General features: G+C 37.9%; 1 protein-coding gene across 2 annotated transcripts in view; it reads right to left on the bottom strand.

The window, feature by feature from the left end:
* Positions 1–4,140: 4,140 nt before the first annotated feature.
* LOC104325022 (growth hormone receptor) overlaps positions 4,141–15,404 on the bottom strand; it is a 256,244-nt gene continuing 244,980 nt past the window's right edge. For both annotated transcript variants that reach the window (XM_069775195.1, XM_069775196.1), the window contains 4 exons: positions 12,837–13,008; positions 9,903–9,993; positions 7,169–7,238; positions 4,141–6,906 (listed from right to left, as the gene is read on the bottom strand). In XM_069775195.1, coding sequence (XP_069631296.1) covers positions 5,953–6,906; positions 7,169–7,238; positions 9,903–9,993; positions 12,837–13,008 — 1,287 coding nt within the window. In that variant the 3' untranslated portion in view covers positions 4,141–5,952. The remainder of the gene's footprint in view (positions 6,907–7,168; positions 7,239–9,902; positions 9,994–12,836; positions 13,009–15,404) is intronic.

The following is a 15,404-nucleotide window of genomic DNA, read 5'->3' as shown; positions in this document are numbered from 1 at the left end:
ATTTCAAATTATCAGCCAATAAAAGAATTATTTCATATCTATGTGCTCGTTGCGGAGAAAAAGCTTTCTCCGCGTATTGCTTTAACAAAATTTCTACCTCGTGAGGTACACAAACAGTGGATGACCTAAAACAATTGTTCTGGTTTTCTCAACCATTTCAGCTGCAGCTGCTATTGCTCTAATACAAAAAGGAGTTCCTTTAGTCACTGGATCTAATGTAGAAGAAAAATAAGCAACAGGTCTCTCATGCAGTCCTAAAGCTTGTACCAACACTCCCTTTGCAACCCCTTTTGCTTCATCACAATATAATCTAAAAGGTTTTGAATAATCAGGAAGCCCTAACGCCGGGGCAGATAAGAGTGCAGCCTTTAAAGTACAAAAGGATTTCTCCCTCTCAGTACCCCAAGTGATTGGTTCTATTTCCTCATTTCGAGTTGCTTCATGCAAAGGTTTAGCTATTTCACTGAATCCCGGTATCCAAGGACGGCAAAATCCTACCTGTCCCAAGAATCCTCTCAACTGTTTCTTCGTCACTGGCCTCGGTATTTCTTGAATTGCTCGGACTCTTTCAGGGTCCACTTCTTGTACTCCAGGCTTTAATATAAATCCTAAATATTTTGCTTGCTGTTTGTAAAACTGCAATTTAGATGGAGATGCACGGTGTCCTTTTTTAACAAGTTGAATACACAGATATTCAGTATCTCGAATACAATCATTCTCAGTTTTACTTGCTAATAACAAATCATCAACATATTGCACCAGGACAGATTTTCTTGGAAAAACTAAATCTTGTAAATCATTTTTCAGAATCTGGGAAAAAATCGTTGGTGAACTAGTAAAGCCTTGTGGTAACCTAGTCCAAGTAAGTTGCTTCCCTTGCCAAGTAAAAGCAAAAATTGGTTGGCTTTCTTCAGCAATCGGAATACTAAAGAAAGCTCCAGTAAGATCAAGCAGTGTAAAATACTGCGCCCATACTGGAATCTGGGTTAAAATCAAACTGGGGTCTGGTACCACAGGGTGTGGGGCAATTACATGCTCATTTACTACCCGTAAATCTTGAACAAATCTATATTCAGGATCTCCATCCTTATCCATCCTGTTTGCTTACTGGCAAAACTGGGGTATTATAGGGACTATGACACTCTCTCAAAATCCCCTTTTCCAAAAAATGCACAATTTGTTTTTCAATGCTGGGAATGGCTTCATTTATAATTGGATATTGCCGAATTGAAGGAGGAGTCCCTCCTTTTGTTTTTATCACAACTGGTTCAGCAGATTTCAATAATCCTACTTCATCTCCTGATGTACTCCAAAGTTCTCTGGGAACTCTAGCTAATTCAGGTGGTATTTTTGAATCACTATGTTTTTGTTCTTTAAATTCAATTACTTCAGAACCCATTATAATTAATTGGATTCCTGTAGGTGCCAAAGAAATAAACGTACTGAATTCCTGCAAAAGATCTCGTCCCAGCAGGGAAATGGGAGAGTTTGGAGAAATTACAAATCTTCCCCAAACTAATTTTCCATTCAAAACAACTGGCAGAGGAGTAGACAAATATTTTATCTCTTCCCCTACCACCCCCTGTATCATCACAGTTTCATTTGACATCTGGGGGACTTCAGAGTTTAACAAAGACAATGTCGCTCCCGTATCTACTAGGAAAGTAACAAGAATACCGTTTACCTTTGCAGAAATCTGACCGCGCTCATCTACCTTGATTCCGACAGGTTCCATTGTTCCTTTTTTAGTTCCCAGGGAAGAGGAATACCATTCTTTACTGTGAATGAGGTCGTGGTGGTCTGTCAGGTGGGAGTCCTCCTCGGGTTGCAACAGGTCTCAGTGGGCACTCTCTTTGCATATGTCCTAAATTTCCACAATAAAAACACTCTAAAGAGTTAGCGTATTGAGAAACAGGAGGGGCTCTACCTTGCCCCCCTCTTCCCCTAAATCTTCCCTGAGTGAATCCCCGACCTCTCATTCATGGGTTAAAATTCTGAGTAATTGCTGCTGCTAGCAATCCAATTTCTCTCTCCTTCTCTTTCCGTTCTCGTTTTAATTTCTCTTCTTCCTGTTTTTGTTTCTCTTCAACTCTCCCATCAAAAACAAAGGCAGCAATACTTAGAATTTTAGCTAATGTCTCACCCTGCCAGCCTGGGATATGTTTCCTAAAATATTTACTATGTCTGGAGCAGATTGATCTACAAAAACACTAATAGCTAAAGGCTCCTGGAAATTGTCACAGGTCATGCCCCCATATTTCATCAAAGTTGCTTTCAATCGTCCCCAGTAATCACTTGGATGTTCATCAGGTTTCTGCCTATATTCTAAAACCTTTTTCCAATTAGTTACTCTCTCACCAGCTTGGCGAACTGCCTTTATTAATTGTTGAATGGCAGTTTGATGAGCCCTAGCTCCTTCTGTGGTTGTAAGATTCAATTGTGCATCTTGTTCAGGCCATGGGTTTAACCCCTGGCCTCTCTGAGCAATTTCTCTATCCTTTTGAAAAATCTTTTCTCTTTCCTCTGGCTGAAATAATTCTCGCAGCAAAGTCCTCATATCATTCCAATTGGGGGGTATAATCAGTGACAATTCCTGATAACAATTGAGCACATTTTTCAGCATCATCACGCAGCTGAGGCATCTTTGATTGCCAGGCTACTAAATCATCTTGCTTCCAAGGTTCATGCCTCATTATTGCAGTTACTGGAGAAACTTCAGCAGGTGCACCCGGTCCTGCTCTCAGGTTTGGGATGTAATCCAGACACATTGGATACATGCCAGCACCTTTTGAGAAAAGCTCAGTTTCCTCAGCCTCAGGGGCCGAGGGAAGTAAACTTTTCCTCATTTTCAGCAAGGGAGTTTTTCTCCTTTGTTGTACCCAATTATACCAAATATACCAATAATCAATATCTTGACTTCCGGAGTCTTCCAAAATCATCCTCAAAAATTTTTGCTTATGAGGTTTAAATGTTCCCTTAGGAGGCCACTCATCCATTGGCCCTCCTCCTCTATTTCTCATCAGGAACGGCCATTCCTCTTGGCACAACATTATCAATTTCTTTTTTTGCAACGTCTGTGCCAAGGGTATCTTTTCACCAATTTTCCAAAACCTCAGCAAGGGGTGTCCCCCTTTCAACGCTGGGTGCTAACCCCATTTTTCTTAACTAATTTTTGCAAGTTTAAACACAAGAGTTTCCCAGGATAACTTTTGTCTGGAACTACCCGTGCCCAAGTCTAGTAGGTGAACTCACCTGATTATTTCTGCCAGCAATTGAGTGTTGGTAACAGGTTTGTCCAGAGAAATATCCCATTGCTCTCTTTCTCTCTTGTGTCCTAGAGTCCCATCTGGGTTGCCAATTCTGTTAAAGAATTTACGAACGTGGGTTTCTCTAGGTTTGCTTTATTAACAACTCAGAATTGGGCCACCACCGCAGTGAATGGCAACCCTCCAAAAGTTTCCAAATCTTATATACCCTTTTGCCACCCATTGTCCCAATCCAAAGTCTCTGTAATTTTCCAGTCGATTCTCTGTTCTCATATCATTATCATCCATCATCTTATCTCATCCATTCTCCATTCTCATGTCTTGGTTCTTCTGGGATTGGTGGTCACAGGCAGAAAGTCTCCGGTCATCATCATCAATTATCTTCTTACACTTCAAAGGTACCTATGAATTTCTAAAGAAACTACTCAGGTTATTTTATTAATTTATCTTGTTCTAAAGTTAATCACTTACTCCCATGTCTTAGGTCTAAGATGTATGATCTTTTCTCTGTTGGTTCAGCTTGACTGGATTCTAAGCCAGCCATGAAAAGGGAGTCTCATAGAACAATTCTGCAGCTCCTAGATATTGTTTTATATGCACCTGCATTCTATTAATCATATCTAAACCAATATCTAATCATTAGTTATATGTCTAATATGAATAGTCTTAAAACAATAAGGCGAATAGTCTTAAAACAATGAGGCTTAAGGCCTAGTTCCTTTTACACACTGATCCCAGTAGGCATTGCTTCTATTCTAAGGAAAGCTGCATTCTACTTAATTCAATGAGAAATACTTGATTTCTCCTGATAAAGTCTCTATTTTCCATAAACATTTAATTATCTGCAATAAAACACATTGTGTCAGGACAGATCAAAGATAATGCATTTATTAAACTTTGAGAAAAACAAAAAAAACACTAACATAAGGAAAGTTAAATAGAAACTGAAAGACACATCTTTGGACTGGCGTAAAATGGCTTGTGTGACCAGTAAAGTACCAAAATGACATTCTGAGTTTGATTGAGGTATTTAACTAATTTTGGCAATAAAAACAGAGTAAGAAACTTCTTCCAAATACACACATAGGCATTACTTGCATTAGTGTCTATCATCTATGCAATTTTATATGAAACTAAATAATGTAGCTGTTAGAAAAATATAGCAGCAAATTAGCAGAATATCTAATATACATTTACCATAAAGTACGTGCTAAACTTAAAAATCCCACCCAATAGTTGGGCCCAGTCCTGTAGCCCTTGGTCACAAAAAGAGCATCAATGAGTTCAGTGGGAGACATCATGAGCAAGACCTGCATTCGCTGCACTTCATACATTTCTGTTCAGATCAGAGAAATGAAATGAACGCCCCTATTTGCTTTCTAAGAAGAACCCTGCTATGATGGAACTATGGCCTAGGAAGGTAACTTCTGAACCAATAACAGTTCATTGCAAAGCTCCATCAAGAGAGCTTTCCCACCAAGTTTCCATTTTCTCACCTTCTGAATGTCTGCCTAACACGGTCAGAGGAGATGCTGTTAGGCTGCAAAAATGATAAACACTTTTGAACAATACTGTATTTGTTCCACTTAAGTCTTTTAATCCTGTTATAGCTTTAAAAATGAACTGCTGACCAAATCCTGAAGTCCTTATTTTATTTTTTTAATCAAGACTTTATGTGGCACAAACTAATAACTGTAGTGATACCTTTGGCTGTAGGAGGGCTTCAGAAGTTGGTCAAATGTGAAAAGATAATGCTGCTAAGTCACCAGAGCTTATTCACGTGTTTTCAAAAATTTTCAATGAAAGTGTAGTTGCACACTGTTTAATACTGTGGTCAACAAAATCTTGCTTATAAAATAGTATATTATTAGCATTAACCAGAATCTGATGAAAAATAGAAACATTTGCCCAAATATTTTTTATATTTTAAAGTTTTCTACAAAACTTTGTTTAATGTATATTTCTATATTAGTTACCATAAGAAAGTAATAGAATCAGTTACTGTAAGTTTCTACAATATTTGAAAATGTCTCTATAGGTTTCTTTGGAGGTATACAATGGCTCTGTAAAAATCTATTTATTCTTTTTGCTGCAAACAAAACTTTCATAAAACAGAAAGCTCCTTTTTAAGATTGCAGCAATTATATTCCTTAGATGGGTCATCATAATTAACCTACAGTGTGTAGTGTAATAGAAAACATTTATGTTTTTATGACTAAAATATTAACATATATTTTATTAATTTATATAAATCAAAATAGATGTGGTTTTGTTATGCAAACTATTTTTGTTTTTTCACCTATATGTTCAGTTCCCAATTATTGATATAAAGATCTCTGCCAACAGCATGAATTTTACTAAATTCTTAGACTTTAAACCACCTGATTTTTAGCTTTATCAAAAAGCATGATTTACTGTACATTAAACATAGTAATTTCAATGTTTAGTATCACAAAAATCAACACCCACAAGAACAAGTCACTGCTAGTAAAATAATCTCAAGACAAATTCATAGATAATATTTACAGAACACAATAGGAATATTTTGATGAATATTGTATGTTTCAACATTTCAGATAAAATTATAAGAACCATGAGAAACTTTTAGATTTCATTTTGGTTTCAGCATACAAGCCCGAGCTGACTCTCTGCTGTGAAATACTGCACACACCTAGTCAAAGAAGAGCTACAGCATGATTTTGTTCAGCTGGTCTGTGCTCACATAGCCACAAGACATGTTAAATTCCTTGTCTGGCACAGGCAGTGCAGTTGCATTGAGCACAAGAGAGTGAACGATATGAATAGATGTATAGTCTAGGACAGGCATCTCTGAACTTGGGGTTTCTGCTGTTGAAGCTCCAAGATTGACAGCAATAGTGGTAAGGCTCTCTGTGGTGAAATAAGCGTCCTCGTTATAGCTTTGCTCCTGAATATGCAGCTCATCCTCTTCATGGGAAGTCACAGCAATACATTTTTTCACATCTTCTTCACAGAAGTAGGCATTGTCCATGGTGAAGTTTTGTTCTGTGCAGCTTTCACACTGTGCTCTCCCCACCTTGGATTTCTGCCCTGGTGAAAGTACAACACTGCCTGCTGGAGTAATATCGCTCACTTGTGTGTAAAAATCAGTATCTGTCAATGAATTCTGGTTACTTAGCTGGGTATGGATCGATGGTCTAGCTGAGTCAATGCTGTCTGCAAAAGGTGGCCACAACTGGCTATTTTTGGACTGAGTATTAGTATGCAGCTGTTGGGTGTCTGTGTCGGCAAGACTTTGAAGTGACTCGCCATTATCTTTCCTATCAAGGCACAAGAGATCCTCTTCTTTTTCAGTTACCTTTTTGAATTGATCAATATCAGAGATGGCATCACATGTGTCACTTGCACTGAAGTCTGTCTCTGGAATATCTGGTTCACAACAACTGGCCCGTCCAGAATCATCATCCTTTGCTCCCAAGCAACACTGTGATTTCAGATGATCTTCATTCAGGAGCCTGTCGGTATCTGAGACTCTGTTCTTTTCTTCGGGGTCTTCTATGTCCAACTCAATAAACTCAACCCACAAGTCGTCATTGTATAGATGTGTCTTGTAGCTGTCATGGCTGGCTAAGATTGAGTTCACTTCATCTAGCTTTCCTTTCTATAAAGCAATAAAAAAATAATGTTATAAAGGAAAGAATGAAAGTGCTTGTGCTTTTTATGGTGTTAACTTAAGGAAAGGTAACTGTAGCTGATGTAATAATTGCAAAGTGTGGGTTTTTTTGTATTTTATGAAAACTAATTCTGTGGCAACTACCCCCATGTCATAATTTTTTCCTACAAAATTGTTCTGCCTGGGACAACAATTGTCACCTGCTACTACTACAATGATTCCCGCTGTAGATTTTAGAGCACAATATTACCTTCAAGAGATCTGGGTCAATCCCTTTAATCTTTGGAACTGGCACAGGAGGAAAAATCAGCATTTTTAACCTGGAAAAAATAAATGATGGCTTTTAATTGACAGTGGTCCTTTATGAGGAGTTTAGAAAGAAGAGAGCTTTACATTGCATTTATACTTATTTACTTCAAAACTGAAATGTTTGAAGATTAAATTTCAAATAGTGCTAAGGAAAAGAATGATTGTTTTCTCTCATTCCAAATAAAAAACAAGTTTTCTGCAGCCTTCTTTATTGAAATCACATACATTTATGTGGGAATCCATTTTGGACTCCAGTCTTTGATAATTTAATGCTCTATAGAAAGAGAGTAAGTTCCTAGAGCACTGTCAATAGTTTCCCTTTTTACATAATTTTCAAAGGAACCTGACACAATTGTTTTTTCAGGGACAAAGTAGTCTTGCATAAGCCAAATAAATTTAAATAGAGGAACAGAAAAAAAGGAGTTGGTGAAGAGTGAATTACTTTAGAACTAATAAATAAAACAGAAACACAACTTCAAAAATTTAGGCTAGTATTTTGCCATCTCTATGACACTTCTGTTTTCTAAATTATTAATGTAACAAGTAATATATAATAACAACAGGGGTTTACCCTTGTAGATAAAGAACTAGTAACTTGCTTATGCATGTACATACTGTGGAAATAGATATTATTCTAATTCTTCATAAACTGAATTTCTAATTCTTTGAGAAAAAAACCCACAACCAAACCCAAATAGAAAGATGATTTTTCCATTAATAATAAACCAACAATAGTGGGTCATGCCTATCATCTCCTCCATTTTACCTCCTTGCTTCTTTTGCAAACAGATAAACTGTACTTCCCAAAAGGAAAATTCAGCATTCTCTTTATACTGGGTTACTTGCCTATTTTAGAAAGTAAGCTGTGGGAATGGTAGATCCAAATCCAAATATTAGTTTTGCTGCATTGTTAGTGACCTTGCTGAGGTCCAGGGAGGATTAGAGGGATCTTAAGAAGTGCTACAGAGAAATTTAGGCAACTTCTGCTTAACTATGGCAGGCCCAAATTCCCCAGCTATTTTTGTTTTTGGCAGACCCTCAAAGTTCTACCCAGCAAGCCTCAATGAGAGCCAGAAATCCAGTAATTTTCCACCTAATCCCTGGAGGGGCAGTGTTAGCTGTGCACTGGCTGGGCTTTCAGAGTATTAGTTTAAGATTTACGCTTACAGTTGAATCCACAAATCAGCTATTCCGACAGGATTGGGCACTGCTTCTAACGAAATGGACAAAGGATTTTACCACTCACTGCCTGGAGAAATCATTCAGGAGGGAGAACTGTGCTCTGCTCCTCGCATAATTCAAGCCTACATCTCTCAACTCTAAAAGAGTATGGCCTAACCCTATGGCATCTGTCTTCGGGAGCCTGGTTCAGACCTTGTGAGATCAGAGTTGAGGAAATTATGAATTGATATCTTTTCAGATACAGGAGGAAACTGAGCCTGGATATTTTGCATTACTGGAAACCTATGCAGCCTGCTCTTCTGCAGAATACATTGCCGCTCCCACCACTGCGTGAACCAGTTTGAAGGAAAGGGTGCAGGCCCATAGGTCCAGAAAAACTTTCCAGATGAAGGGTCCCCAGTGGAGAAAAGCCTCCTCTAGCAATAATGATTAGCATGGAAGATATTAATGAGCTGTGATCAGACATGCTTCAGCCCTCAAGATCTTCTGTGATCAAGCCACTCCTTGCTCAGTGTGCTGACCTTAGTGACCTCCTGGTCCCATGTGTGAGTTGTTCTTGCCCCATTCTGACATATCTAGCTTTTGTCATGCATTGTATCAGGAGCCTTGCTCTTAACTCTGGAATTGGTATGCCATTGCAGGTAGCAGCTTCCTTAAGTTAAGCACTGATAAAGCATAGTGCTGCTTGCCTAAATTTTTTTTTTGAGCTGCTCCAACTGCACCATCTTGTTTTCATTTCAGCGACTTGTCCTTATGCTGGTATGTTCAAAACACCTCAGTGTTCATTTTCGAAGTGTATATACAAGACCACTGACAACATGCATGTGTGCACTGGGGCTTGACTGTTGTGTTGCTCCATAGTCTAGGACAGTAATGGTATGACATCCAAGCTGAATTATTCTGCCAAAACCCATCCCTGAACACACATTTTAGGGGATGAATTCACTTTGAGACCATTTTGACATTTTTATATATGTGTCATTGTGTCTTTTTTATAAATTACACAGTCCTAAGCTTTGTTTTATTTTATTCCTGTTACTTATAGGAGCTGCAGTCTATCCACAGAGACCAAATACTGCCCTATGACTCAAGCTCTGTCCCTTGGCTCAATGAAGAAATAGTCAGAGATTAGTGGAATAGTCCAAGAACAAAAACAAATATATAGACATATGTTTGTGTGAAACTTTTGAACAGTAAATGGATAAAAATAGTATTCCCAAAATTTGAATGGACTAAAAAACCAATCCCCTTCATAGCCTAAGTAAATACTATAGTATAAAATGTTCTGCAATCTAAAAGGAACAGGAGCTGTCAACATAATCAGATTCTCACTGCTGAAGGCCTAGTGCGTACATATGCTGGCATCCATGTAGCTTAAGAGGATGGACAACAATCCTCAAAATAGTTTCTAGTCCCCCAGATTTGAAAAAAATTAAAGCACTCTAATTTTTAAGCTACAAGTACATAAAATCTGACAAATAAAAACTCTCTACCTTGGTTGTTTGGACAACAGGATTAAGATCACTGTTACAGCCAGCCCACATGCTCCAAAGATAACAACTAAGACCCATGGAAACTCAATTTCTGAAACAACAGAACAAAAAAATGTTAGCAGGAATTTGCGTCTCCATTACATCTTTAATTTCAACCTTGTCTTCTGCTGCCTGAGGATTCCAAAGTCATAAAAACTCATAGGAGAATCTTTGGTTACTTAAATGTGAAAGTTCTGTGTTAAGCAGAAATAAAAATACCCTTTTGGTCTCAACAGTTTCTATATTGCATTTGTGAGCTCACTGAGACTCCTTGCAAAGACAGACTTGAGTTTTTTAATATAAACAAGATCTTAATACAGACAATATATGTAGCAAAACAAGCCACAAGGAACATTCTGCCTGCTTGGAACATGCTACCAGTAGTCCTGATGGCATATAATGCCACAGACCATGTTACTGCTTGTTAGCCCAAGCTTGGAGAACATTATTAATAGCATGCTAAATCATAGACGAACTAGCCTTCTCTCACAGAAACTAAAATATGGTGGTAGCATAATACTATTTCTAAAGGCAGAACATTAATTATGTTGTGAACCTCCAATTGCAAAAAAAAAAAAAGAAAAAATATTTCTCCCTTTTATTTACCTCGCAGGTGGCTACAAAGAGAGACTTTAGGTCATTGAGAAATGTGATTTGGTAGGAATGAATAACAATGCTGATAAATGAAATGTTTTATCTTTTAAATACTGGCAATTCCATCATACTTAAGCCGACACTGTAGAATACAAAGTATAGAAAAATTATTCTGGCAGTAGCCTTAGATTCTTCTCATTTGTTCCCAATTTTAAGTTTTCCGTACAAACTTCACTCATTTTTTGGGCTAAGAAATACTGTACAGGAAGCATTAGAATTCTATACATGAACTTAATATACAGTCTTTTGGACAAAAAAAAAATAATTCAGGCATCAGTTTTAGCCCTCTACTCTCAGCTTAGATTTTGACTGGACAAGTTTTCATGCATGAGTATTTAAAGTCCTATTTGGATATGTCTGTTAGGTCCCTAATTTAATGGTGTCCTGGTTTTGGCTGGGATAGAGTTAATTTTCTTCCTAGTAGCTGGTACAGTTCTGTGTTTTGGATTTAGTGTGAGAATAATTTTGATAACACACTGCTGTTTTAGTTGTTGCTAAGTAGCACTTATCCTAAGTGAAGAATTTTTCAGTTTCCCATCCTCTGCCAGCAAGCAGGTGTATAAGAAGCTGGGAGGGAGCATAGCCAGGACAGCTGACCTGAACTAGCCAAAGGGATCTTCCATACCATAGAACATCATGCTCAGTATATAAACTGGGGGCAGTTGGCTGGGAGGGGCAGATCACTGCTCAGGCATCGGTCAGCAGGTGGTGAGCAATTGCATTGTGCATCACTTGTCTTTTCTTTGGTCTAATTTATCTCTTTTTGTTATATTCCTTTTCATTACAATTATTATTGGTATTATATTTTATTATTATTGTTCTTATTATTGTATTTTATTGTATTTTATTTTAGTTTCATTATTAAACTGTTCTTATCTCAACCCACGAGTTTTACTTTTTTCCTGATTGTCCTCCCCATCCCACTGGGTGAGGGGAGGAGTGAGCGAGTGAGCAGCTGCGTGGTGCTTAGTTGCTGGCTGGGGTTAAACCATGACAAATGGGGAACCAGTAACTCCTTGTCATGTCAGTGAGACCTGTGAACATCCAGCTGCTTCAAAAAGTTAGAATATTACATTTGAATTTAAATACTTAACTTTTAACATGGAAAATTTCAATTTTAATTCTATGTTCCTGAGGGTAAAATACAAAACAAGTAAGAATAAATTTTGCCAGACCATCTTATGGTTTCTCAATTTTCCTTTGGAAATTTCCAACTTATGTCCCAATTCAGCAATGCAGTACATGGTGGAAAACTGATCCATCAAATCAGATCACTGCTGCTGTGTGAGATGTATAGATATGGATCAACTTGCAGAATCTGGGTTGTAGTGATTGAAGAAAACTGTGCTCATATGATGGCCTCAGATTTTCATAGTATTTTAATTTTGTTCCTATAAAACCTTGACAACTTAATGCAGTTCATATGAAAACCTTGACAAAATAATGCCACGTTGACAGAACATTAGCTCTTCATATAAATTAGGAATTAAAAGTAGTAATACAAAGAGTTAAAAAGGCCAATCTAGCAAGATTTTGAAAGATAAGAGTTATGGGTGGTTTTATTTAACACCTCCACTAATATTCTGGAAAATTAAGTGAAGCAGCTTGTTAAAATAACTTGCTGAAGAGCTCATATTTTGAAGAGTTAATTTAGTAGCTCAGACCTGAGAATGCTTTAGGAAAAGGCACTGTCTCATTCTTTTAATAGAAAAAATGTGGTGCTCAATGGCTGTTTCTTCTTCTGTCTTTAATAGCACTTTAAAAACCAGTACAAGACAGAAGCAAGAATCAGAAAAACGCTGTCCTTGATAGTATTGGGCAAATTAGAAAAGCACATCATTCTGGTAACAAACTTAGCCAGCAGTATAGCACTTTAATAGAAGTGACAATTCTTCTCTTCACTACTGGAGTGCTCAGTTTACACAATGAAGTATGAGATTTAACTGTATTTTCGGCTCTATAGGATGTGCAACAGCAGTTATTATTTCCGATTCTTAAAGCTATCCATATTTTTGCTCTCTGATGAACTGGGAAAGTCTTGCTGAGTTTACATCTGAACTTGTATATGGAATTTGTACACTCTCAATCTCACCAAATGATTTTCATGTAGTAGGCTGAATTATCAATCCACTCAAGCATACAACATCAAAAGTAAGGAGAACCCCCTCCCAAACCCAACACCCAAAAGACAAAAAGACAGCAATGGTTATAAAAACACTTTGCTGCACTTTGCTTATTTACCTTCAGCACAACGAAAAAATTCAACACCTGTTTGAGAAAAAGTTACATAAAGGATTTCACTGAACTCCCCAAATTTTTCGGAGGTACGTTGTCTTGATCGGACTCGTATCTCATAATCTCTTCCCATCTTCAGAGAGTACAGTGGAACCATTGTTGAGAGCCTGGGTTCTAACTGTAAAGACAGAAGGACTGCGATTTATTTGCTTAAGTTGTACTCGCAATTTTATACTACTTCTTGATTTCAGAAATAAACATTTTACTACTTGGAACTGTAAGGATACCATGAGAAGAGTTCAGAGAAAATTCACACCATTTACTTTCAACTTAATAGCTATGAGGCTTTGCTGTGATTCAGGGGACCAAAAGTGGAGAATCCAAGCTCTCTGTAAATACAGTCAGTGAAGAAAGGCAGCTGCTCCCAGTTACATGACATAAGTAGGTGGTGTGAATATCTCCCACTAATCTTATCAAGTTGTAAATCCTTTTTATTGTTATAACACATTACTGATTTCACAATGCTAAAAACCTTGTTGAAATAACATAGAAGTCTTAAAACTAGTGCAATAACCATTACAGAATTAATTTTAAGAAGAAAAATTATCTAAAGGCCTTCTAACCTGTATTGCATCTTACAAATGTATTTATTTGGAAAAGACTGCATAGCTCCCAACATCTTCAACTATATATAAAATGTGATAATGGAGACTCTGGGAGAGCTGGCATCAGATTGTCGGTCTTGAGATTTCTATATTAAGTATTAACTGCAACATACTTGAATACTGCTGCATATCAAACTATGTAGGAAGTCACATTGGAGGTCTTAATATGTGAAATCTCTCTTTTCTTCTATTCCTTCTCTAAGAATATGTATTTTTCTATTCTATTCTATTTTAGCTCCAACAGCCCAACACAAGTATATAAAAATAAGGAAAATGCACAAAATAGAAATGCACGTGGCAGATGTTATATTCTACTTTTACTTCAGAATCAAGTATGATACTGGCAAAACTCATCATGGGCTAAGAATTAAAACACCTGGAAAACAACAGTCATTGGGGATTTGAAAGAAGCTTGAACAATACAATCCTATAATCACTGTAGCTGTGTAATCTAAATTTGAGAACATTCTGTTGGTAGCTACAATCTGTGGAGTTCTCATGATCCCTGGTGGCTCCAGATTCAAGTGTTCTGAGAACCAACCAGTCAGATTTTGGAGGAGGCAGTGATCTGACACAAATTGCTTTTCTCTGCTAGTGGTTGAGCACAAGATCCTGGAGAACCATCACTCTACATCACAGAGGTTTTTAACATGTGAAAATAATCCAGTTGGAAAGTGTTGGGAAGGGAATACAATCTATACTAGTCCAGTTTACTTATTTTGTGCTATGAAGCCACAAAGAAATAGTACACTAAAGTTTTACAGTATATAATTTTTTTTTTCTGAAACAATTAGTGGAAATTCTTAGGAGAGGGATGCTGGACCACACAAAATTTTATGTACCCCAAATAATGGTGGCACTTGGAAAAGGCAGTATGCAGGCCAAAATAGAGCCCTGAAAAATATGAAGTAGAATTACTGTAGCTGTACACCTAAAATTGCAAGGGTTGCTAAAGAACAGATAATCGATTAATGGGCAGAATGTCTCTAGTCCATCAATGGACTAACAAAACTTTATGTAAGATACCTGGATGGAGCAAGATGTATAGACTGGGGAAGGTACAGCATGAACTGAATAGATGAATAGCATTTATGATATGAATTAAATCAATTAAAAACCATATGAGAGAGACACGATAAAAGATAACTAATAAAAATGCATGACAACATATAGAAAACTCATTTAAAATATGTGAAGGGGAGCTTGGAACCAGACAGCTGGGTTGCTGGACTTATTGCATGCTGTTCAGTTAATGTACACAGAGTGATGCTTGTGATTGCCATACTAAAGAAACATGTGACAAACCCGCTGTCACGCTGAGCTGTGTGACTGCGTTGCCTGTGTGAGTCTGGCCCTGTAAGAGGGGGTTAACAAAGACTGTGGAGCAACTGTTTGTCACTAGTCAGCTGGAGCCCCTGGGATGCTGGGAGTGCTCTCTGGGATGGGGGCACCAGAGGCAGAGGCTGGCCCAAGCATGACAGGCAACACAGCAACTAAGGCAATGACTTTCACCAACTTTAACAGAAAAATAGTGAAAACTGGGAGATGGGCAGTACCAGGGAAAGGTTCAGAGGTACCCTGGGGAAAGCATAGCACAGGGTCGGGCACCCATACAACACAGTATACCACATGGAGGTATTAGGCTGTATATCTAATGCAGTGTAGGGAGCTGAGTTTCGCTCCCCCAAACTAGTAAGCCCTGTATCTCAGCCACAGTGCTGTATGGACACAACGATGGTGTTCAGCTCTGGAGTTAGTACTCCATGCTTCCTTGCCCTAAGGGCACTTCACTGCAGTGTGAAATGGACCTTTTCCAGCAGAAATACAACAAGATAACGAGAGCCAGCAGAGTCCTCCCTGGTCCAGCCCTCTTCACTGAGGACTGAGCTGTGATCACCAATTTCATCCC

This window comes from Haliaeetus albicilla, chromosome W (genome assembly GCF_947461875.1).
Source record: "Haliaeetus albicilla chromosome W, bHalAlb1.1, whole genome shotgun sequence".
NCBI lineage: Eukaryota > Metazoa > Chordata > Aves > Accipitriformes > Accipitridae > Haliaeetus > Haliaeetus albicilla.
Note: the sequence above shows the minus strand (reverse complement) of the source record. Positions and strands in the feature narration are given on the sequence as shown.